This window comes from Geospiza fortis, unplaced genomic scaffold, assembly GCF_000277835.1.
Source record: "Geospiza fortis unplaced genomic scaffold, GeoFor_1.0 scaffold195, whole genome shotgun sequence".
NCBI lineage: Eukaryota > Metazoa > Chordata > Aves > Passeriformes > Thraupidae > Geospiza > Geospiza fortis.
This window is the reverse complement of record NW_005054324.1, coordinates 6,192,935-6,217,805: the sequence shown is the minus strand read 5'-3', so window position 1 is coordinate 6,217,805 and position 24,871 is coordinate 6,192,935. Positions and strand designations below refer to the sequence as shown.

Here is a 24,871-nt window from a genome sequence, read left to right as displayed (position 1 = left end):
GGTCCCAAACAATACAATATGGAGCAAATTTTGGCTGAACGGTCACAAACAGAAAGTGAACAGAAAGGGCTCAGTAGCAAAGCTGATTCCTACCATCCAGACTCAGTGTTCCTTTAATGTTTAAATGAAGAGAGCATGGGCTTCCTTGCACACATTTCATCACTGTTGAGATCTTCATGCTTTTCAGTACCATAGAAGATAAAGATGCAGGAGCATCATGGCAGAAGCTGTTAAAAATATCACCTGCAAATGCAAAAACAAGGGCAGAGAAGACTCATTGCACACAGGATGTCTGGGGGAGAGCAAGCACTACAGGGGAAGCTCCAGCTCTCCTGAAACCAGTAAGAAAGTAACCAGCAAAGCCAGTACTTTACCTAAGACTTTCACACAGCAAACATGGCCATGCAGGGGGCTGGAATAAATTTCTAGGCTTAGGGAAATGTTAACCCACAAGAGGAAGCAATCACACTTCTAAAAACTAAGGTTAGCAGAACACACCTAGACTAATACTGGTTCTAATTAATTAGATCTGCTAGATCATGGCTAAACTAATCGTTTATATAAACTTTTTTCAAAACCATTCCCTGTATATTGTGAGCACTCTCATGATAATACTTTAATTTTGGGACTTTCTGACGGTCTCCATTGATGTTAAAATTTCACTTTCACACAAGAGGGCACCATTGCATTCCTAGTCATGGAAGAGTACCTTATACCTACAGGATTTCCTTCTGCTTTAGACTAGAACAACAAGAGCAGAATAAATATTGTCCAGGCCTTCTTCAAGGCACAGCACACAGTAATCCATAGGCACAGAACACAGCTACTACATCTTCTTCTATTTCCCTGTGTAAATTTAGTCATTCCAAAGTTGCAGGAAACAGGTTTGTAGAGCTAAAACTATAGGCTAGGAAAAAAGGAAAAAATAGTCTTAAGGCCCCAAACCTCATCAGTTAGCATATTTCATCTCTTTCTGCTTCTCAGCCTGCCTTACACAGAAATCAGGTATTTATTTATGAATTTATATTGGTACAGTGGATTTAATCCCCAGTGCATTCCTTGGGCTTCCCTACCTCACATCCACTGTTTGTAGTTCCAAAAACTAGTCATTCAAGAAACTATCAGAACAAATAACCAGGGAATTGGGTTTTGTCCCTTGGCTTTGTGGTATGCAATGCAGCACAACTCTTTTTAGCTGTAACTATGTAACTACTATTTCTTTGAAATATATCCTAGATTTCTCCCTTTCATACACAGCATAAAAGTTAAAAACCACACAAGTTAAAAAAAAAGTATTTTATTGACCATTCTCCTTCCTCTGGTGAGAGGCTAGAAGAACAAAAACAAAATAAAATTGATTCACATAATTCAACTGTTCAAAATGCTCCTAGAAGGAGTTCAACAAGTATGGCAAAAGGTATGGAAGTATGAAACAGCAGTGCCACAATACTGTGTGGCACTTGCTATAAAATTCAGGATAGCACTCTTAATAGAATTATCAGGAAAGGGCACATCCCCCAATGTCAAGCCAAGAACTGTTGTCAAGTGTGGATGCTCAATGATTCACATGGATTGACATCCACAGTTCTCACAGAGGAAAGGTATGGTGAAGGATGAAAGACAAAGCTTATCCTTACTTGTCCTTCCAACCCTCCCAGTGAAGGAAAGTGCTCTAAATTCAAAGACTGAAAGTGTATTAACCTGAACAGGACTTCTTCCTGTCTTATGAGATCCTCATTTTCCCAGTGTCCAGTTGCAGCTGAAGGCCATTTTCAAAGATCAGATACTGATACTGCAGGATGTGAAGACAGGCTGACATAAATGTGTCATCTTCACTTAAATCTATTAAATCTGTTAGGCTTTAAGTGCCCTCACACCTGGTATCAGGAGAAATAAGTCCTGTGTGATACATATCACAGACCCACAGTCAGAAAAGACAAACTCTTCACACCCAAATGTCCCCACTGTTAGCCTGGTTTTGTGTCATTGACCATATTTTGGAGGCAACAGGACATGCTGATAAGAACCAAGTGGAAAAGCATGGGAAAACAAGGACACTTTAACTCAATTGGCAGTAGGTCAGCTCTGAATTATCCAAAGAAATACTGACAACTAGCAAAGACAATTTATGCAAACCAATGAAAAAACACAGATCATTCAAAATACACACATAAGGCTTTAAGAGCAGTTGGAGTACCTTGACTTTTGAAGAATTTATAAACATTTCCACAGAGATGAGACAGCCTTCAGAAGTACAGTGAACATCAGCTTGATATGAACACTGTATTCCATGTTCCAAGAATGGGTGGTGTGATAATCCTGAAGGTATCTCAGGATGGAAAGTTATTGCACAACACTCAATTAATCCACCCACAACAAACTGGAAGTTTATCATATTGCAGAATTACTTGGTAATTATTACTAATAATGTGATAAGTGATGGTTAGTTTGAGCTCTGCCTCTTTGCTCAAAAATATTTTTTCCTGACTGCATCATATGAGATGCAGTTGTGGATACCCAATGGTATCTGGGAGTAATTGTTTCTGCTTAAGGTTTGATTATTGGTGTAAATTTCTTGATCCAGGCTTATAACCTCACCCATTGCCATGTCTGCATAGAAATTATTTAAGGACAGGGCATTGTTTGTAGACATATGTAGATAGAATAGATAGATAGATAGATAGATAGATAGATAGATAGATAGATAGATAGATAGATAGATAGATAGATATTGAAAGTGGATAGGTCTTTACAAACCATTCTGTTTGGGTGTATTTGACCTTATTTTTTAGGGGGCAGGGGGAGGAAAGTGTCATGACTTAGCTGAATTTTCTCCTTAGGTGTTACAGCCTGAGTATGATATCATCAGATGTCCCAGGGCTGGAATTATCTTATGAAAATTCTAAGTTAACCTGGGTGCATTACTGACATTGGATCAGCATCAGACAGATGCACAAACACTCTGCTGTCCCATCAGCAGAGACACTGTTCTTCTTGATCATGGTTTCTACTTTCAAACTGAGAACAAATATGTTATGCACTGAATAGCATGAAATTATGCTTCCACTTTGGATTTTTTGGCATTAATTTTATGATAGATTTTGAGAATTGCAAAACATTCTGCAAAACTCATTAGTAATAATCTAAATGGATCATATCATGCATGAGGATACTAGCACTGGATTACAGTAAATACATGATACAAGGATGACCTGACAGAAAATAATTTTCATTGCATAAATCATCACAGTATGAGACTCATTTCTGACTAATTCTTCAGTAAACTCCTACTTTATCATCTTTTAATCCCCCCCTAAGATATTTTCTTCTGGAACACACCCCATTTTCCTTTTCACACAAGTAGTGTTATCTATACCACAGAAGACATAAAGATACATCTTGCTACACAAACTATCTGTTGGGTAAATCATACCTAAATTTTCTGTTTATGAATAATAGCTGTAATTAGCCCTACATGAGAGAGGGATTGTTGCTTTAATAAAAGGTTCCTCAATTATGGGCACATATAAGCCCAGGCATAAAGAAACCAAGGCTTATTATTCAGCATGTAGACATTTCCTTGTACTTTTGCCATCAGCTCAACCACGGCAGATAATTTTTTTAATCTGATGATGCAGCAATCAACCTAGAACTGTCACAACAGCAAATCATACCTTATGTACAGTTGGATAGATAATAGAAGCCAGAGCTGAGCAATGGATATGCAAAAGAAATGAATAGATGGATAATTTGAAGCCTCAGGTAAGAAGATGAAATTGGAGAAGAGTATGAAAAAAAAAGGCAGAGAAAACCTATTAAAAACAAGACTGAGACAACACCCAATAGAAAATCCTAACTGGTTTTTTATCTGATGTTTCTTCCCTAAAGTATTGTAAGAATCTGAGCTACTTAAGGATACTGACAGTGCTAAATCTGGGAGCATCTCTAAAGCCTACTAGAATTGCTTCACTGGCACATCAATCCATGAGTATGAATTACAGTAGTATTTCAAACCTATTTGCATATGATTTACCACAGTATCTGTTGCATCTGTTCATTAGGATGATTCAACAAAATTCGTCAGCAAAGTAGATATGCTGCCCTACAATAACCACATGGTGCACTTCAGTTAATAAGTACCAAAATTCACTACTTGTAAGTACTTACAGCAATTATGAAATTGATTATATTTTAGACTGACAGCCTCTCTTTCACAAGAGATTGCAATGCACAGTAAATTAACAGGATTTCATGGTTATGTGTTCAGAAAACATTTCAAGCTTTTAGAGGTATTGAACAACACTGTGATATACTGTGCCAAATACATTTTCTGAAAATGTAATTTTTTTTTAAATCATTGATACTTTGATATCCATGTATGGATATATTACAGTGAATTTCAAATACTACAGTAGTTCTTATGTCTAGAAGAGCAGGAGGAAGAAGGCAGAGTCAAAGTCACACTGCCAAATACTACTGAGGTGGTGGTTGCAAATTTTAGGAAATATCTTTTTGTTGCTGCTAAAAGAAATTACTACTGCTAAAGTCCTCTACTATAGAGTTAAGGCCTCTTAAGGTAATTTTATCTCAAATAACAAATAATTTTAAAAAATAATATAGAAAAGGAAGTATGCAAAGGAGTATACACCCACTGTTGCACAAGTGAATTAGGATGAAGACAAAAAATGCTTTTTCATCGCCCCTCTAATGCTGAGTCATTCTACATACTACTCATGTTGAAGATAACTGATAAGTTTTTTTCAGACAGCACTGAAAAACCTACAACCAGTTTCATGTATATAATCTTCAAAGATACAGATCTTTAGTTTACAAACCCTTCAGTGGCCTTCCAGTTGAGTGAAACATCTAGCTTATCTGATATGCATCAACTGCATGTCCCTGCATCAGGGCTTGGACCAGATGACTCCCAGAAGCCCCTTCTGGCCTCAGCCTGGCTGTGCTCTGAGCAACTCTGGCAGTCAACAGAGAGTGACAACCCCTCTTGCCTCTCTCCCAGCATAGAAATACCCTTGTCCTAAAATGGATGGAATGAATCACCACCTCGTGGTACCTGTGAGTCTCCATTATCTAGATCTGCACTTGTGTAACACCCAGCAGAGATTTTAACTCATAACCAACAGAATTATGGGTGTTCTTCCCTTTGAGAACCGGCTGAAGGGCTTGATTTTCTCAGCCTGTACTGCTCAAGGATGTAAAGGCATGCTTCAGCTAGCAAAGCAAGGGTCAACACCTCTGTTTCTTCTTCTACCTTCCACATAGTTTGTCCAACTACCAGCTCAGCTGCCCAATCCTAAGATTCATTTACAACCCCTGAAGCAGTCACCAAAGGCTCACTCTGCTGACCAGCAGAAGACTAGAGATTTTTTCTGGTGGAACTTTTAACTGCATCCCTTCCATACACATATTCTTTCTCTCCATCTCAACACAATCCCATAAATGCTATCCATTTTGAGTAAGGATTTGTGCCAGCTGGCATTCAGCTCATGCCCCATCAGCATCTCACATGCTTGAGCTCAGCATTGGATCTCCCCCCTGTCTATGCCCTCACTGCCATGGGGATTCAGGAAAGGCACTCTGGACAGCAGCAGTGCTCAGAGCTGAGCCTCCAGCTAGGACAGTCCTCTCAGGGGAGACTGACTGTCCTCTGAGTGGGGACTAGGACTGCCCTCTCAGGCAGGACTGTGACTGTCCTCTCAGGCAGGACTGTGACTGCCCTTTCAGGGGGGATTGTTTGTGAGGCAGCTGCCTCATACTTCCCTGCAAATGAGTGTGTGCACTGGAGGAGTGACTGATGGAGGCTCCAGAGGTCAGGTAATTCAAGCCCCTGTATTGTTACTGTAGGCAATCTCTATAATGAATAGAAGCAAGAAAAACATGTAAAATGACTTAGCAAACTCTTTTTCCTTCACTATGGTAAGGAAAACTATAAAGCAATTGTCATTATTAAACTAATATTTATCAAAACCTACCAATTTCCAATGTTTTTTATGAAAGAACTGGTAGCAAATACCCTGTCATGACAGTGATCTGATGTCACTAGGATAATGGATTTAATATCTTCAACAAATTATCTTTAAAAATAAACATAGTAGACATGTAAATTATGTATACTCACCAGAAGGTTTGCTTTTACATTGAATCCCCTGCAAACAGAAAAAAAATATTTTAAAATCTGAGGTAATAATAAAAATAAATATCGCTCAATCATTGTACACAAGTAAACATACCTTAAACAGATAAACATATTCATAGTCCACAACAGAAATAATTTTCAAAGTTAAACAAATTATTTTCCAATACAGTGAAAAAGCACATCAGCGCTGCCTATGATAGCCTGATACATATGGGGGCACAAGGTTAGCGTTATCCTCGTTTTCATGTATTTCTACTGAGGTGTGTAATTGCTTTAACAAGTATAAGAGTTCCATCAAATAAAGACATTATTTTATCAGGTATTACCATTCCTACTGACCAAGAGTTCATGCATTATTTCATTAAACTCTACAATGAATTTATTCATACCAGGGCAAAGAAACACAATTATTTTATAATGGAAGATATCTAGAACATTATTGAATATATATTATTTTTAGAAGATCCTACTAGAAAGGAAGCATTATGGCAATTGCAAATGAAGTCTAGAAATAAGACTTTTTATTTCAGACATCTGGCTTAGAAGACTGAAAATTAAATTATTCAACCACAGTACTTATTGTGTTCAAGGGAAAGTGTCTTTGTAAGACGCAAAGTGAACCTGGCATTGAGATTTTAACAAGCTTCCAGCTATCTTTCAGACAGACTACATCCATTTTCCCAGTAAAATAAACATTTAACCACACACTAAAATTTTGTAGAGTACAAAACTAACAAATCTTACATTGACTGCTATGCATGACATTCTAAAGAAAGGCTATTCCTTAGCCAGCAAACACTGGTTGCTGCTGTTCTGGCATAGCCCTTATACCAGTATTCTTTTGCATAGAGAATATATGTTCCCATGTTCATCCCTTTAAAAGCAGTGTCCTGTTGACAGAGATATTTTTATCACACCCACAAAAGTAGCAGGCAGCCCCTTGTCTCCTCTGCTCTCAAATGGGATGGCAGCTCTCAGTCCTTTTCAAACATTTTAGGATCTTGTCAACAAACCAACAATCTGTGAGCTTTAGAGCCAGCAAAAGTCTTCTGGTGGACATTTAGAAGTTCTTTAATTGAAACACAGAGGCTACAGCCTGGGCAAGCATTAGCACATCATAAAATAACTATTGCTTGGTTTTCCAGGAGGCTTTCATCCACAAGGAATCCTGTGCTCCTCAGAAATAAAGCTGTGGAGCAAAACCATGTTATTGCAGCAGGTGAGAAATCGCAGCATATTCACTCCCCTGTGGCAGCTGCCTGGGGTACCTGAGAAGTGTGTCCTGTCCTTCATGACAGCTTTTTATTTGAGCTAAATAAGCTCCTTCTTAAAGGAGGCCTTTAGAAAACCAGTGACAACAGTCTAACCTGTATCAGTTCCCATTCTTCTGTCCTTTTGGCAGTTCTATTTTTTAACAATCACTTTTGGACATAAGTTGTCATCCTTTACTACTGGCAATTTGGTACTATGACTCAAAACGTGCAAATGCATAAAAGATGGTATTTTAAACCACATTTTCTAATAAGACAGACATGGTCATATACTGTCATAGATTAAAGATTAGAAAAATTATTTTTGACATTGTTAAAGATATTGGTTTGGCTGCTTCTACAGCATAATACATTGACACTCAAATTAGGACCTGTTGCAACAGACAAGGGGTAATGGTTTTAAATTAAAAGAGAGTAGATTTAGATCAGATGTAAGTAAGAAAATGTTTTACAGTGAGAGTGGTGGAAACATTCAAGGCCAGGTTGGATGGGGCTGTGAGCACCCTGGTCCAGCTGGAGCTATCCCTGCTCACCACAGGAGACTAGACGACCTTTAAAGTTCCCTTCCAGCCCAAACCATTTTATGATTCTATAAAGTGTACCAAACTTCTTCACATAACTGTTCTAAAATTGGGATACTTCTGTTTCAAAGGTTTTATAATTTCCTCAAATCCCCACGAAAACTGAAAATGGTAACTGATAAGACCTAATTTCTGCTGTAGAAATACTAGTTATTTATTAATTATTTCAGAAAGGAACTGCTGGATCAACTAATTTCTCAGTCATTACTTACTGGAAGAAATTAATCTTTCATGAGGCTTATCATTCAGCAAATTACTTCCGTATTTTTTACTTCCCATTTTGCAGCCAGACTGTTGAAAATATTTTGGTTAGGTGGCTTGACGGAGTTCCCAATTGCCAGTCAAAATTTCTTAGAACAGCATCTTTAACTTCTCTAACCATTCTTTCTGGTTACAATCTTAGTGCAAAAAAATATATTTAAAAAAATCAAGATCACACTGAATTAAAGAACAAAAAAACTAAGACATATCAAAGGATTCAGCATTTTGATTAGAGAAGGTCATCCCCCTGTTATGACACCTGAAAATTGAAAACTGAATGTAAAATAATTAAATTACATATATTGCAGGGAAAAAACCAAAACACTCACTTCCGTGGGCTATGGCATGATAAAGAAATTCTCTTATACCTTATTCTCTTACACCTTATTCTCTTACATACCTTTTAGTCTATCCTAATTAATTATTGGTTTTCACTATTGCATAGAGAAATCCTGTTATCTGAACTCTTACATTTATTTTCTTGTCCTTTCCACAGGAAAGAAAGAAACATCCTTCTGTGACTTTTGATCTGGTAGGGAGATGTTTTGTCATTCTTGAGCACTTGGTTGTGCTCTGGGTGAGGAGTTGTTCGGAAGGTTTACATAAATAATCAAATATTTGCATGAACACTTGCCAATTACCGCAATATTTGTTCACAGCCCAATTTCTTATTTTTTTAAGAAGTGTTTCTTTTTATTGTACAATACCAAGTGGGTGGGGGTGGTATTTTCTTTTACAATCACTTTGCAAAACAGTCCAAAGAGACCATTTGTCTGAAAGAATAACTCAAATGAATTAACCAAGTTCCTCTCCCACTTTCTATATCTTTTGTTTTCAGGAATTTTCAGTGATGAGTGAAATAAAAAAACATAACACACTAAAACAGGAATGGAAATTTTCTTCCCCTTTTACAAATGCCTAGGGCATCTTTTATGCAAAAATAAGATCCTGAACATGATAGTACATTTTACTCCTATACAGGGAGAATCTTTGATTCATATCTTCTTTGGCAAAGAGCCTAAGTAAAATATACTTACACAATGCACAAACAGTTAGGGATTTTCCTGTTTCTCTGGGGTTTTCCCCTTTGTGGTATTACTCAACTGTAGCTAGAGGTTATCTGAACAGACACCACCAGCATGCAGCATTCTGAATAGAAGATGTGGTGCCAACTTTTTGGCTAGCACAGCAACTTCTCCTCAGTCTAAGACAATTGTAATATCCCATTGTTCTAACAACTGTAGAGAAGAGAGTGAGATCAGCAGAGGAAGACTTGGATTAGGGGCACAGAGAGTGTTTGCATGAATTAAAATTGCCAAGAGAAAGAAACAAAGATCAAATCTGCTTCCCATTTCCTCTCATATCTTCAGGCACTAAATCAAGTGCAGAATTGTGGAAATTCTTCAATGGATGTTCTGTCATGCAGGAAAGAGTCCGAGGAAAATTTGGGTTCACAGTCTACCTGCTAGGTCTGTCGTACTCATTAATAGAAGAGCTGGTGGCAGCTCTTCCACAACTCTATAAGGAATAGTAAGAAGCCTGAAAATTCTTTAAAATGTATTCTTTGCTTGAGACCAGGTTGTCAGACATTTAACATTCATTTATTAAGATACCTACATTAGTCAGTGAATGTAGGATCCTCCCTTTTGAGCAATGCTCACTGGCAAAGCTATTAGCTACATTTCTACTTCATGTTCAGTTGTCAGAGAAGGCAGAGAGAAAGGAACATGACCATATTCTGATGTTTCCCTCTATTCCAACAATCTATATTCTTTAACCACCCTTAAAAGCAAGCATGGGATTCTACGTACTTTTACAACACAGGGAAAGGGTGAGTTTGTAATAATTGATGTTCAAATTGTAGCCAAAAGGCCAATAAAGATGACTAATCTGAACATGCTAATTTTTGATTTCTAACTGAGAGGAGATGTTCTGCAAAAATCCATCATATTCTGCACACAAATACAAAGGATGTCCCAGATCACTGGGTATAGTCCCCTCATAACCACAGGTACCATATAATCTAATCCCTTTCAAAAACTGGCAAAGCATAATTTTAAAATTAGTCAGGCTTTCATGTGCACTGCTGTGAGAGCCAAGGCTATTCCAGAAGATCTGTTTTCTGCTAGCATCAAACCTTTTAATTTCTTACATGACCACAATAATGCTTAGCTTCTACTGACTTCTGATTGCACTTATTAGCTTTTCACTTAAAAAGATGCTTCCACCCTGGAATTTACTTTTCATTTATCTGCAACCTGTAATATACCTTTTCTCAGCTTTTTTGTGAGACTCTAAAAGCCAAGCTCTTTTACGCCTCTTTAATAAACCAGATTTTCCTTCTTACCATCACCCTTCTCAGCACCTTCTTAAATGGAGTGACCAGAACCATCCACAGCTGTGAAAACATTGGGGTTCTGTGACGGTGGTCACAAGGGTTTTTGGGATGAAGGGAGACGTAGATCTGGCTTCATGATCAGAAGGCTTGATTTATTATGTTATGATATATACATATACTATACTATACTAAAAAGAAAAAGAAAGGAGAGTTTCCAGAAGCTGCTAAGCTAAGCTAAGAAAAGTAAAGAATGATAACACACAAGCTGGCCTTGACAAACTCCAAGAGCTAGCTCTGCTGTGACTGGTCACTGAACCAAAACACCCACACCAGACCAATCACACATCCACCTGTTGCATTCCACAGGAGCAGACAATCTATTGTTTACATCTTGTTGCTGACCTTCTCAGCTTCAGCAGGAAAAATTCTGAGAGAGGATTTTTCATAAAGGAAATGTCTGTGACAGGGTTCATTTTGTGCCTTGTGAAGTCATACTGATCTTTGTCTCAGCTGGGAACACCACAGCCATGCCATATCCTCCACCACAGAGGGGGAACTGCTTTACCCTTGATGTGTAAACAATCCAGCAGCAGCTTTCCTTTCTTCAGCTGCTCACCCATTCAGTTCACAGAGGGAGGAGCCTGCAGAGCCTGGCCCATCAGAGTCCTCAATGATTTCTCATGGCCCCTAGTAAAAAGCCTGGCATGCCAGTGTCACCTCAATCACCTCCATAAGGAAAAGTTCTTTGAGCAGTGGACAGCCACAGTCAAAGTGCATCTTATATGCATCTCCACCATTCAAGAACATTGGATGGAAACAGAGAAGATTCAGAGCTCTAGCTGTATCAAAAGCTCCACACCATCAACAAATCATTGTAATTCCTTTCCGAGACACTCAGCTCCCGAAACTATCTAAGGATTACTTCATGGAGGGAAATAACGTAGTATGTTTTAGCTTTTTCCAGAGCTATTTTCATAGATAAAGGCCATAATGCCTTTGAAATTTACACATCATTGATGCTGATGGGGACTGGAACCTAACAGAATTTTTCTCATTATGTTCTTAGAAAGCTTACTGCTGTATTTATCTAACCAAATGTATGGAAACAGAATTATTTACAGTAATAAGAGAGTACAGTGATAACATAGTGATTCCTGTCCCACTGAAAGAAGACAACTATATCATGGTCAAGTATTTATACAAAAAATTGGAAGTGGGTGAAAAGGAAAAATAATAGACCTCCAAAACACACTTGGCAAGTGAATTAAATTGTGGTTACATTTACCAAGAACCAGAGAAATTACAATGATTAATATTCTTAATATGAAAATTGAGAACAATTAAAAATTCGTAGTTAGTACTGCTGAAACAGTGCCCTCAAAAGACCTTTTCTCTAAAGGAGCATCTGTATTTGTTTTGACATCAAGTGTAATTATCCTCATTGCCAAGGTAAAACTATGTTACTAATGACAGTTTTCAATTTTTGGCAAACCACGAGGTTGTTCTTCAGCTTTTACTGACAATGATCTGATATATGTGAGCAGCGTGGAGGGAGATTAGCTAAGCAGTCATAGGGGGAAACATTTGGACTGTTATCCATGCAGAAAAGAAATAGACACTCAAACCTTATGGCAAAGCATTATTTTGGACTATTTTAAACAAAACACCTGGATGCTGCTGGATTGTTTTACAGAATGCTAGAAAAACATCTGAGTCACATCTACACATTATCCAGCTCCAGGTCTTTTCTCTATGTGTTCCAAGTGGAATGGAAAACATCCCATCACATTAGTGCAGTGCTGAATCTGAAAAAATAATTGCTACTGAGAAGTGGGATATCAAGCTCAGGCTCAGTACAGTGCTAAGAAGGTCATGCACTTTTTGGATGAGAGCTGGCCTGAGTCTGGCAGAGCAAGGTAACATCGGGCTGTGTTACCGCTCTGTTGATGGGCTCTGAGCTCCTCAGTGAAACAGCCACGAACAAACAGGGAAGACATGATTGTGTTTACTGAAGATTATTGTGCTTACTGAAGATTACTGGACACTCTCGAGTAAGACTTCACAGGGATCTCAAGCAGAGACTTCTACCAATTGTCATTGTACCACCTTCCATTTCACCTGTAAATGCAAAGGTACAGACCCTGACTTCCACAACCTTGTCACCAGGCCAACACCTCCATCACAGCTCAGCAGCACTTCAGGAGTGCAGGAGCACATGACTTAGACCTTCAGCCCCTTTAGATTTTCATCCTTCTGTTTACCTGCCATTAGTCAGGTATAACAGAGATTTCTGTTTTCCAGGCAGTATGCATTTCCTCCTGCACTGGCTGATGCAGGGGAATCCTGTTCCTACATTTTAACTGCACTGTTCCATATGTTATCAGTACTGCACGTGGCATATAATATCTTCTGACCCTCACAGTGGCCACATGGCTGAATCCTTTTCACAGAGCAGAACAACTGGAAGACTTAGAAGCAGTTAGAACTCTTGGCAGTGACATGCATTTATCCTATAAGTGAATAGCCAGACAAAACAATATTGCTTTGAGGTCTCTCAACTGGGAAGAATATTTCCTGCTTCTAATTTTTTTTAATTAATTTTATTTAAAAGTAAAGTTGAGATACAAAAAAGGATCTACATATAAACCACTTGCTTTTAAATTTATTGGACCAAAGGGAGCCATGACTGTCTGAAATAAAAGCTGCCTGTTCTGTTGTATGCCTCAGCTCCAGAACTAGCAGCAGAATTTGCTTGAAGCAACAGTATGCGTTAACTTCTTTCTTTTGGAAATTAAAAGAACCAAACGAACAAAAAAAAAAAGATTTTGTCAATCATTTTGATGTCACGTTTCCTACAGTATTAACACAAGTTGTTAACAAAGCAGAATAGAGTACAATAGACAGTAAAACTAAAATGTACTCTGACTGCCATACCATCAGCTGGTATAAATCAGCAGCATCCCATACACAGACTGTCAAAAATTTCAGACCACTCAGCTACATGAAAGGAGAACTAATCTACCAAATCAGCACTTCTACTATAACAATGAGACGGGGACACTCTGACACAGCATTAATTATTTCAATTACTTTCTGGAGATCTCATACAGGGGATGATAAAATGGAATGAAAGAAATGTAGGGTGTAAGGGGTTTCTGAAGGTCACCAAGTCCAGCCTCCTGCTAGAAGCAGTACTGTCACCACCACCAGATCAAGTCAGCAATTATTTTGGTCATTTCTTGAAAAACTAGAGGACACAGACTCCACATGCCCTCCAGACAACCTAGAGGGTTGCTTTGAGGTTAGGATGTTATAATGATCTTTGCAGTACAAAACAGGCTACAAGAAAAAAGCTCCCTCAGCAACACTGACAAAACTGAGACAGCAGTCTCAGAGGTGACTGGAATCAGTGGGCCGTAAGATTGCCATAGAAAAGAACAGAAAAAAGAAAAAAAATTGCAAGAACTCAAGTGAAGATTATGACAAGATACTCTCCAGTACAGAATTGCTCCTCCTGCTGCTGGAGACAGTAATAATTCTTTCATTTGGAAATATGTATTTTTATTTTTATTTTTGCCTGAAGATACTTTTCTATTCCATCTATGTCTTCTCGTCTATCCTAACACTATTGCTCAGCAAAAAGAGGAGACATACTGCAGGCCTTGTTTTCCAGTGTTCTGGCATACACAGCAAAGCCCTCACTGTTTTTCTCTAGGCAACTATTCTTTTAATATGTGTCTAGAGTCAGTCCCAGGAGCAGCACTCAGTGCTCAGCTGTACACTGTGAAATTTATAAATGAAAAATGCCACACTGCTCACATCCAGAAATTGTGGAAGACTTTGGTTGGGTGAGACACATTCCACTGATTTGAATGAACTTTGAATCTGATGCAAGTGGGGATATATTATTTTGCCTATTGTGGTGGGCTGCCCCTGGCTGGATGCCAGGTACCCACCATAGTGACAGTGCCTCTGTCACTCCCTTCCACCACTGGACAGGGAATAAAGAATGTAACAAAAGGCTCCTGGTTTGAGATAAAGACAAGGAGAGATCACTCAGCAGTTGCCATCACAGGCAAAATACATTCAGCTTAGGGAAATTAGTTTAATTTATTCCAAATTAAAATCAGAGTAAGTTAATGAGAAAATAAAGAAAAAACCTTAAAGCACCTTCCTCCCACCCCTCCCTTCTTCACAGACTCAGCTTCACTCCTGATTTGTCCACCTCCTCTCCCTCAGCAGTTCAGTGGAACAAGGAAGGGGGGCTGCAATCAGTTTATCAAACATCACATCATCATTGTCTCTGCCATTCCTTCCTTCTCAGGATGAAGGCTCCTTATGTTATTCCTCTTTCCCCTGCTCCAGCAAGGGGTCCCTCACACAGGAGACAGACCTTCACAAACTTCTCCCAAATGAGTCCTTCCCATGGGTGCTGAAGGACTGCACCTTGTGGAAGGGATCCACTCTGGAAAAGTTCATAAAATCTCTTTATGAACTTTTCCAGAGTGGATCCCTTCCACAAGGTGCAGTCCTTCAGGAACAGACTGCTCCAGTGCAGGGCCCCCACAGGGTGACAGATCCTGCCAGCAAACCCGCTGCAGTGTGGCTCCTCTCTCCAAAGGCCACAGGTCCTGTCAGGAGCCTGCTCCAGTATGAGCTTCCCACAGGGTCCCAATCTCCTTAAGGCATCCACCTGCTCCATCAGGGGATAAAGAATGCTGATATCCCAGAGGATACCATCATCACTGATGGTTGAGTCCAGTGATGGGTCTGTCTTGGAGCTGGCTGGAAGCTTCTTACAGAAGCCACCCCAGCCCAGCTACCAAAACTTCACAAAGCCAACACGCCCATGCAAACATCAGCTTTGCCCATGAGAAAAGGGTCACATAACTCCCAAGTAAGACAATTTCTCTGTGAGGATTTTGCATTAGTGGGTAGTGAAATAAAGCAAAAGTTTTCAGCCATTTTCCAAAGGATTAAGTCAGCCAAATCTAAAAGAGGGCTTAGTTACCTAAAATATAATTTAAGCAAACTGTGGTAATCTCAGCTCAGGACCATGATCTATAATACCCAATGAATTGCCACACAATACTGGGGGCGCTTAGGCTTATTAGACACACTTAAGCTTATTAGACACCTCCTTTTCTGATCTGAAATAGCCCTGGATGCATGCAATTTGGTGTTTAGTTTGTGATCAGAACAGCACCGGAATGACCTCTAGCTCATGTCAGGGATAGCAGACACTCATAGTGAGACACATCCACATCACCCAGCATAGCACGTGGCTGGAGATTTAATAGTAACAGTAAAACTAACAAAGCTCAAGCCTCCTTCAAACTGTAAATAATAGAAGAGGAAAGCAGAATATGAGCATTTTCCACCTTTTATACTCCAGCTTTCAAGTTCTTATCTCAAGTGACCACCAGGTTCAACATCCTCCTTAAACTGAAGCAGTTCTGAGCTGCCTATTTGCCACAGAGCCTGGTAAATGAGGTTTCCCAGGCCTCTTGTCAAAGCAGTCAGAGTGTACAGAGGGGAAACAGAAGAATGCTGGTCTGAGAGAAGGACAGGGAAGGCACTGTGAAAATTTTAAGCTGAGTTTTTTGAGTGCTTTCAACATTCACATTGGAGATCTGTTTCCTACTTACATTTTATCCTAAGTGACCAGAAAAAAAACCAGAAACTGAAACTTTGAAAGAGTAGCTCTCAGCAGCTGCTCCACAAGAGAACATCTTCTTTGTGGAAAAGAGTTTCCACAAAGAAAACTTCACTCATAACTCAGGTTTGTGGGCTCTAGAGAGTGGAGATCAGACTAACTGGGTGCTTAGCTCTTTCCCTTGCCTGTGCTGAGGCAGCACCATGCTGAGTATGCAGGTTTCTCATACTGCCCTGACAAGACTCTAATGCTTTCTCACGATCTCCACTGCATCTGTATTTAATAACCTAAAACCACAGGAACACAGCAGCATCACAAAATGGGTGAATGTTGTAGGCACTACCCTGAAATGTGCAGGAACTTAAAAAAGAATTTTCTAGCCCTGCCATTATGGATCACAAACTCATAGTAAAATTTAGAATAACATAGCACACTTGGCAAAAATTTCCTATAACAATTCCAAGACTTTGGAGGCCACATTTCAGGGTTGAGACTCCCTTCAAAGCAGGAGCACATGTTTCTGGCTTTTGCAGTTCTGATTAAAATTATGTTTCTTCCTCTTCTCCTTAAAAAGAAGAAAATTTCAAATTTAAATAATCATGGAACTATCCCTGATTATATCTCTTCCAGATGAGAAGTCATTTTTAATGCTGACTTTGGTTTTATTCTAGCCTTAGCTTGTTATGTTGCATAACGATGTAAGGCCATACAAATGATCCCACAGGACATGGTAGAAGCCATGGTAGTCTCAGATGACTGTCCTGGGAGGCTTCTGCGTTCCTGCCTGTGCCACAGCATCAGTTAAGGAACTGCTTCTATTAAAGACGCTGCTAAACAAGCCTGATTTGCTCTAAAAGTGCTTGCTTGAGTTACAGAAACATTCTAGCCACAACAAAATGAGGGAAATCTTAGTACATGAAATTTTTTTCAGCTGTGTTCTTGAAAACTTTTGAGAGAAAACTTTTTCCTGGCTATTCATATTTGTATTATTATGATGTCTGAAAGTCTGAATCCTGCATCAGAAACCCCATACCAGAATCCCTAAATGCATGCCTTTGCTCTCCTGTCAAGAGAAAGAAAAGCAAAAATACCTTTCCCTGAAAGAATTAGCTGTGTGAGTACATGAGAAATTTAAAACATTCAAGATTTACTGTGTCAAGAAACCCTACTGAAAACATCTAGTGTGTATTTTAGCAGAAACATTTGCGGTTTGAGATAATTGATAGAGAAGCTAGTTATCTATAATTTTGGAAATTTTAAAGAAAAATAAATCATATCCAACACAAATTAATTATTTGAGATGTCATTACATATGTCTATTTCTCAAAATTTTTACTAATCATAATTTAATGGGGTTAATCATAATTTTGTGGGGATATGGCGAAGGGGGGAATAATCACATAGTTTACCTTTTTATCATGTATCCTCCTTGTACTATAGTTGCTAAGCTTAGCACAGGGCAATTAAAGGAGCAGAGGTCCAAGAGAAGGGCTTCTGAAGAAACAGAATCCTACTAATTTTACAAAATAAACCCATCAATGTTCACTACTTTCATATGCTGCTTTACACTCTGCCTCTTTTTTAATGATAGCACTTACTGAAAACCACCTATGCCATACATTTCCTTGAAAATTGTATGTGATTTTTAACCTCTAAGTGGAACAGAAAATAAGCTACAAAGGCAGACTGAATGGTAACACAGATCTGAACATGCTCTAAAAATTATTCTATTGTATCGCAGAGAAATATAATATGTTGAAAATGAGGGGGGGAACCCCAAAGAACATATATTACTTATCAAAACTGAGCATGAAGCATCACACTATAATGGTAACTGCAATTATGAAAAATTGTCACAAAGACATCAAAACACAAAAAGCAATGGAGAAAAATCACTACAGTCATAGAAAAAAGAACAGCATGTCAGGGAGATGAGGAAGTGGGAAAAAGATTAAAGAAGTTTGCATATGTTGGGATAAAATAAAACTGGGTACAGTGAAAAATCTTAACTGCAATAAATTCTAATTCCTCAAAGTTTTTCCAAGAAAAGACAATGAATGTACATCTAGTACTGTACAGTGTTGTTTATGTGATTCATACTCTCTGAAAATATGCAGACAAGTAGAGGCAATAGCACGACAAAGTTTTCCAGAAATTATTGAAATTTGCTACACTTATTCAAAGCAACTGTGTTGAAACATTTCCTTGCAAGAGGAAGACCCACAGGTAATTTGCAAATTAAAACTTAAGCTCTCTTCATTTTTGCTTAGACACTTCCTGAATGAGGTTGCATATCCCATACAGTTGTCATGGTGAGTCCTATATTTTGCATGCTGGAAGAACAAGACATGCCATAGAGCAAAACAGGTCTTTGGCTCTGCTAACTGTTCCAAAGGATTAAATCAAATATTATTTGAAGGACCATCTGTAGATCCCACAAAAGAGGATGAATGAATGAAAGCAGAGATACTTGTAGTAGAAAAAAACTCAATATGTCATCTACTCTATATTTCTGCCTTAGGAAGAAAGACCTTTATCTGAGACATATGTGAGCTACATTAGACATATCTCAGCTATATTTTCTTAGTGTGTGTGTGGAGATCTCTATAAGCTCCACAGGCAATCCATCCCAGTGCTCAGCATCACTGGTTACTGTGATTTTCCAGTCTGTTCATGACCTTAGAAAATTCTGACCCACTGAATCCCTATGGTTGTGAATGCAGGGGTAGTGCTGTGATATATCTGTATCACTACTGAGTATACATTAATTTATTAGTTCTGTGATCATTCCCAGCCAAGTGGTTCAGAGTTGGTCTGAAATTTCCTCAGCAAGACACTGCAGTTTGGGGCATACTTTCTGGTTTGTATTTTTAAGATGGCAAATAATTTCCTGGTTTTCAAAAACTAGCCAATAAATGTTAACAAAATCAGGAAAAAGTTATAAGGAAATATATTTTTCTGACAGTATGAATACTACGAAAACATCTGTAACAGGTTGGTATATAAAACCCTTTGAGGTTTATATAAAACCTTTTTGGGGATAATGGTAACAAAACTCATAGAACTTCAAATGTAGGATCCAGGTTTGAACAACCACCAAGCCACAGCACAGCACAGGGAAACTTTTGGCTCTTAGAAATCAAATTGTTTTTAGGCAGAGATAGAAGGAAACTCCTTTCTTGGGTCCAAACTTATCTATCCATCCATCCCATCATCCATCAGCAAAGCCCAGCATTTCAATGCTGAGCCAAAAAGCCTGGAGAGAATCCAAACCTATCCTTAGAAAGAAGTATTTTAAACCTCTTTTGGTCCTTCTCATTTTTGATCATCCCTGGTTCTCTCCTACGCACAGGCATCCTGGCAGGAGAGGAAGAAGGGAGTAGTATAAATAGACATGACAATGTAATAGATACAGCACTGCCAGCTCCACAAAAGTGAAAATTAAACTATTCCTAGACCTTACTGCAAGAATTCCAGCTAGGTCACACCATGTGGTCTCGTTAAAGTTATTACCACTCCTAGAAAACCTGTCCCACCCAGATTTCATCAAATTACAGGTAGCTTTCCAACTGCAAAGCAGTCAGATGGCTGTGGAAAGCACCTACTTCCAAGTCTCAATACCCACTACTTAGTTTTGGGTCCAAATGGAGCGGAAGGACACATGAGATCCCTAAGGTTAGGGATGAGAAAATTTGTAAGCGAAAATTCACTGCCAATAATAAAGGCCAGCTGCTCCCATCTTCTGCTTAGCTTGCTTATATATCCCTTTTTGGGTTTATCAAATACGCGTCTCCTGCTATTTGCAGGAGATTATATACTGATTGCACATAAGTGATACTGATGTCTCGTGGTGAAGCTTCTAGTACTGCCTTGTGTTTCAGTTCCAAGACACTTTGTCAGGTCGAGTTCCAACACCTTTTAAGTCTATGCCCTCAACTTCATGAATTCTTGTATTCTGTGCTTGCTATTCCAGTGCCTAGTCTCTGTCCAGACCTCGCAACCTTCTTCTGGAGTTCCTGAGGAAGAGAGAAGGCATAAAGCCTGAAAGCTACCATTGCATTTTTTGCAAGTTCTGAATTGTAGAGCTTCCACCATCTCCACCTCTCTTATAGGAGCTGGTGGTATATGCTGGAACACTGAGGAACACTGCAGTAACTCCCTGTTTGTACCTGTCACTGGCTGTTTCCTTCTCAGGGGGAGAGGAAATGTGACAGCACCTAACCAGTGGCAAAGGACGCAACATGAAACTGTCTTATATCATTGCCAAGATATTTTTGACCCAAAGAGCAAATGTGAAGTACATTCTAAGAGAAAAGCCACCCAAATGTGCTAAATGGCACCTCTTCTAAGCACCAGCAGAGAAGACAAGCAAAGGTACCTAAGCAAATGGATTAATATCACTCTAATACAATAACTCAATATGATTGAGCCCCTGAAGTTTTAACTAATGAGTACCTAACTTATAATTATAGTATTCAAAGCAGTTAATGAAAACATATAATTAAGACACACCACACAGGAAGGTCAGAACTCTTTTGTACTTGTGAAAACCAGAGAAATGAAATAACTTGAAGAGAGCCACACAAGTGATTCGATGACAGGCAGTGAAGTCGACCCCAGGCTTTCTGTCTTGGGCATGCTCTCATGGATTGAACAGCAGCTCAGAAAATATTAGCAAACGATATGTTTATATTTTTATGCATCTCCTTCAGTCACCAGATATATCAATGCATTTACAAAAAAGTCTGTGTTGAATTGTACTCCTATGATGAGATTTCATGTACCTCTCTCACTCACCCTGAGGAAGTCAGGTCTCTGATCAGTCTCTTTAGACATTTGCTATGTCTAAAATTATGTTTTCAATCAGATTTTAGAGGACAACTGAATTATATCATTCACATTGTCATGTCCATTTTCTAGAGGCTTGGGATCACTTTTAAAATATGAATAGCTTAATAATCAACAAAGAATAGCAATTTATGTCAGCTGACTTTGTGGACTAAGGGTTATACTATATCACTGATTTTGCAGTGTGTAGTATTGAGCAAAAATGGACTGATCCACAGTATAAATATCCAGTAAACACCAAGTGTTTTGATTATGAATAGCAGAAACAAGCAGCAGTTATATATCAAGGATTTGCAGCCAATAACCTTTATAATTAGAGGGAAATCCCAGATTCAGTTTAGTGTTTCCTTCTTTATCCATAGCCTTTGGAAACATTACTGCATTAAATGGCAGACAATACAAATAATATTTCATAGTGTTCTGGGGAGTGTTTTTTAAATGTAGTGCTCTTGATCTTTACCAGCTGTTGAATCAAATTTGGCATAAGCCCATTTCTTTGTGTACAGCCTGCAAACCATGTGGATTGTAAAATGAGTAGGGCACAAACCAAACTTCAATTGCAGGCTGGGATTCCCCTATGCTTTCACAGGGAAACTTGGTTGATAACTGTGTTTCCTATTGGGTGGGGCATGGAGACCGTGCCCATAGCATTTAATCTTTGAATATTAGAATATCACATGAGCTCTAAAGCCAAGCTATTAAAATAAAGAAGAAATAAATCATAACATGTAATAAAAGCTTAGTTGTTCATTTGCCATCATTCAACCCACAGCTGTATGTTTTTCATACTGTTTAAAATTTTACGTAATACTGGCATAAACATCCAGTGTTCCTTTTTTTTCCTTTCCTGTACTGAACAGATGCACAGTTTGTGTTACAGTAACGAAACCCAAATATTGCCTTACACAAGGTAATGTAAGGATATCTTGCTGGATACCCATGGTAAACTAAGAATAATTCATAAAGTTGAGATAACAGTTCAGTGCAGATGTTTTGCAAGTCATATGCCCCAAAATAGTTATGTCACTATTTGCCTCCTAAGTAGCAACCAGTGCTTTACTCTTGATAAGAAGTACCCATGGAGGTCAAAACTGCTCACAAATATCTAGTGGACACAGCCACACTAAAATCTAGTCTACTGGTCAGACTCAACAGTTTCAGTTATTAAACCTGCTAAAAAACTGCTGACAATACCCATCGTTTGAAAAACGCAGAAAAATGCAAATTATTGCTTTTCATATTCCTTGCCTTATAAACAACCACACAGCTTCAAGTTTGTATGCAAAAGAGAAATTTACTGTAAAAACTTCTGGGAAAACTTCATAAGAAAAAAAATCTATAATATTCACTTGTAACAACAGCAGCTGCAGAAATCTCTGATAGTTTTAAAATTACAATAGCTCATTATCACATTAAGGAAATTGCTAGAAATAAGTCATTGATTCTCTGCTTTTTGATCTGATGTGCTATAGCAGAAGGGAGCACACACATATTTCACACAGACAAAGGCAAACTAACCCCTGACTAGTGTCCCTATGAAGAACACATCATAGGGAACACTGACTGCTTCCTTTTAGAATAACTCATGAGATGGATTGAGCCCACAAATCGTGGTCAGTTATGCAGAGAAACTGAAGTTAATTTCAAAGGAAAAGGAGGAAGAAGTTTCTTCTAATAAGCTAGTCATGAGATTCTAAAGTTCATGTAGTTAAAGTACTTGAAAATGCTATGCTGGTAATAATTTATCCTGTTGAGATCATTGTTGTTCCCTCAGAGAAAACATTTTTGTCTTAAAAAGTCATTAATGCATTCAAGATTCTACTGAATACAACTAGCAGAAACATCACATACAGAACATGAACTGAATCCTGTCCATAATATCACAAATGGTTGATTGATTGATTCTGCTATACTGGAAACAATGTATTTCCTCTGTAAATATGAAAAATAAGACACACCTTTCTCAGTTAATCAATCTTCAGTACTGGAAAAGTGTAAGACACACTCTTGAAGGTAGAGAAAGGGATCCAGTTTGCCAAACCTTAGGGTTGTGCCTAGAGGCAATTAGTGAATCAGTCTTCATAACATACATACCTAAGGTTTGACAAACATACCCTTTATGGTCCCCAGAGGTAAATCCTATCCCCTAGTCTGAAACCCATCAAAAAAGGTTGATATTGATTTTATATGCTGAGTCTGATAGTCCTACACTCTTTGAAAGAATAAATTAGAATGACAAATAATTTCTATTTTAAATTCTCATTGCAACAGACCAAGGAGCATAAATTATTTAAAATAGATGTATATCTGCATTCATGAATGTAAGTTCATAAAAATTCTTGAAAAGTATTTGGGTACATCTAGAGATTAATCTCTTATGGCTATATTTTATTATTCTAAAAACATCTAAGTAGATAGAGACTACAGAACTTGACTACAGGAACATTAGCTATAGTACATGAATATTTAAATAGAGAGAGGGCTTTTTTTGCTCAATCTAGTATTTTATAAGGATCTTTATTCCTACTGTTTTTCTAGGATACATATATTAAATAGAAATTAATTACTTTAACATGAACTAACTTAATATCTGGGGAGTACCACCACATCAAAACAATCTTTAGAATGTCTCACTGGTTGTCCTAAGTACTGACATCTTCAAGCAGAAGTTTATACAGACAACCAAATTCTTTCATAATGTCAATTTCACTTCTCTGTAGGCAGTACATGGTTATCATCCTCCACTAAGACTGAAAGTCAGATTGCCTATTATTTAATCCCCTTTTTTATTTATTTATCTTTCAATGGACTCTATCTATGTTTGCAATTTCAGAATGCCAAGAGCAGACTATCTCCATACTGCCCCTTTGCGGGGATATTTGGAATCGCACAAACCCAAAGCTATTAAAGACGGCATGCTTCACACCCCTCCATGCACATACAGAAGTCATTAAATTTAATACTGGTTACATTCAAACCACAAAATGAAGAACATGTTTTACTCTTTCTCATGCTTAATTCATTTATTCACAGCAAATTTAGTGTTTCATATGTTCCTAACATAATTAGCAATTTCTGAAACCTCTCATTCCTCCCTCTCACATCTCTTGGCATCACTACTGTTGTAAAAACTGACTCTGGAAAAGTAATGAATATTAACAAAATATTTTTTTTCAAATACAAAAGACAGATTTTAAACTAACAGCAGCAGTTGCAAACAGATAAAGCTGCATTTTCCTACCTCCTTTCAGAGTAATTTTTGCCACTTTGGATACTTAATTCAGAATGACAGGAATATAAAGTGAATGTTCAGGACAGCTGAAATATTTTTCCCTTTTTGCTTTCTTGCTTTTCCTACAATTATTTTGGTAGCATATAACTACTATATTAATAGACAGCAAATTGGAACAAGTAAGAGATTACCTGAGAACAAGAAAGTCCACATTCTTCAATCCTGGGAATAATCTGACAATCAGCATTCCAAAATAGAATTATTAGAAGAATCTGAACATAAGTACTTATCATCCTAAATTAAAAAAAAATACAAAAAGCAAAACCTCAGAAGAAACCTTCAACTCTGACAATTCTCCCTCTCGTGCCAAAACTTTAATATGAATTTTAGTCCCTCCCACAGCACCTCTGAGCTCCTCCCTCTAAAACTTTCCAAAGACAGAAAATTGCTAGTTCTGGGAAACATAAAGCATGCTCAACTCATTTAGTATGTTCCAAAGTGAAAAATAGGAAACAGTGATTTCTGACAAT

General features: G+C 38.1%; 1 protein-coding gene across 1 annotated transcript in view; it reads right to left on the bottom strand.

The window, feature by feature from the left end:
- IL17REL (interleukin 17 receptor E like) overlaps positions 1 to 24,634 on the bottom strand; it is a 44,719-nt gene extending 20,085 nt beyond the window's left edge. Inside the window, exons 1-3 of the mRNA XM_031056918.1 lie at positions 24,533 to 24,634; positions 6,137 to 6,164; positions 94 to 243 (exon numbers count right to left, since the gene is read on the bottom strand). Of these exons, the coding sequence (XP_030912778.1) occupies positions 94 to 243; positions 6,137 to 6,164; positions 24,533 to 24,634 (280 nt within the window). The remainder of the gene's footprint in view (positions 1 to 93; positions 244 to 6,136; positions 6,165 to 24,532) is intronic.
- Positions 24,635 to 24,871: the final 237 nt, after the last annotated feature.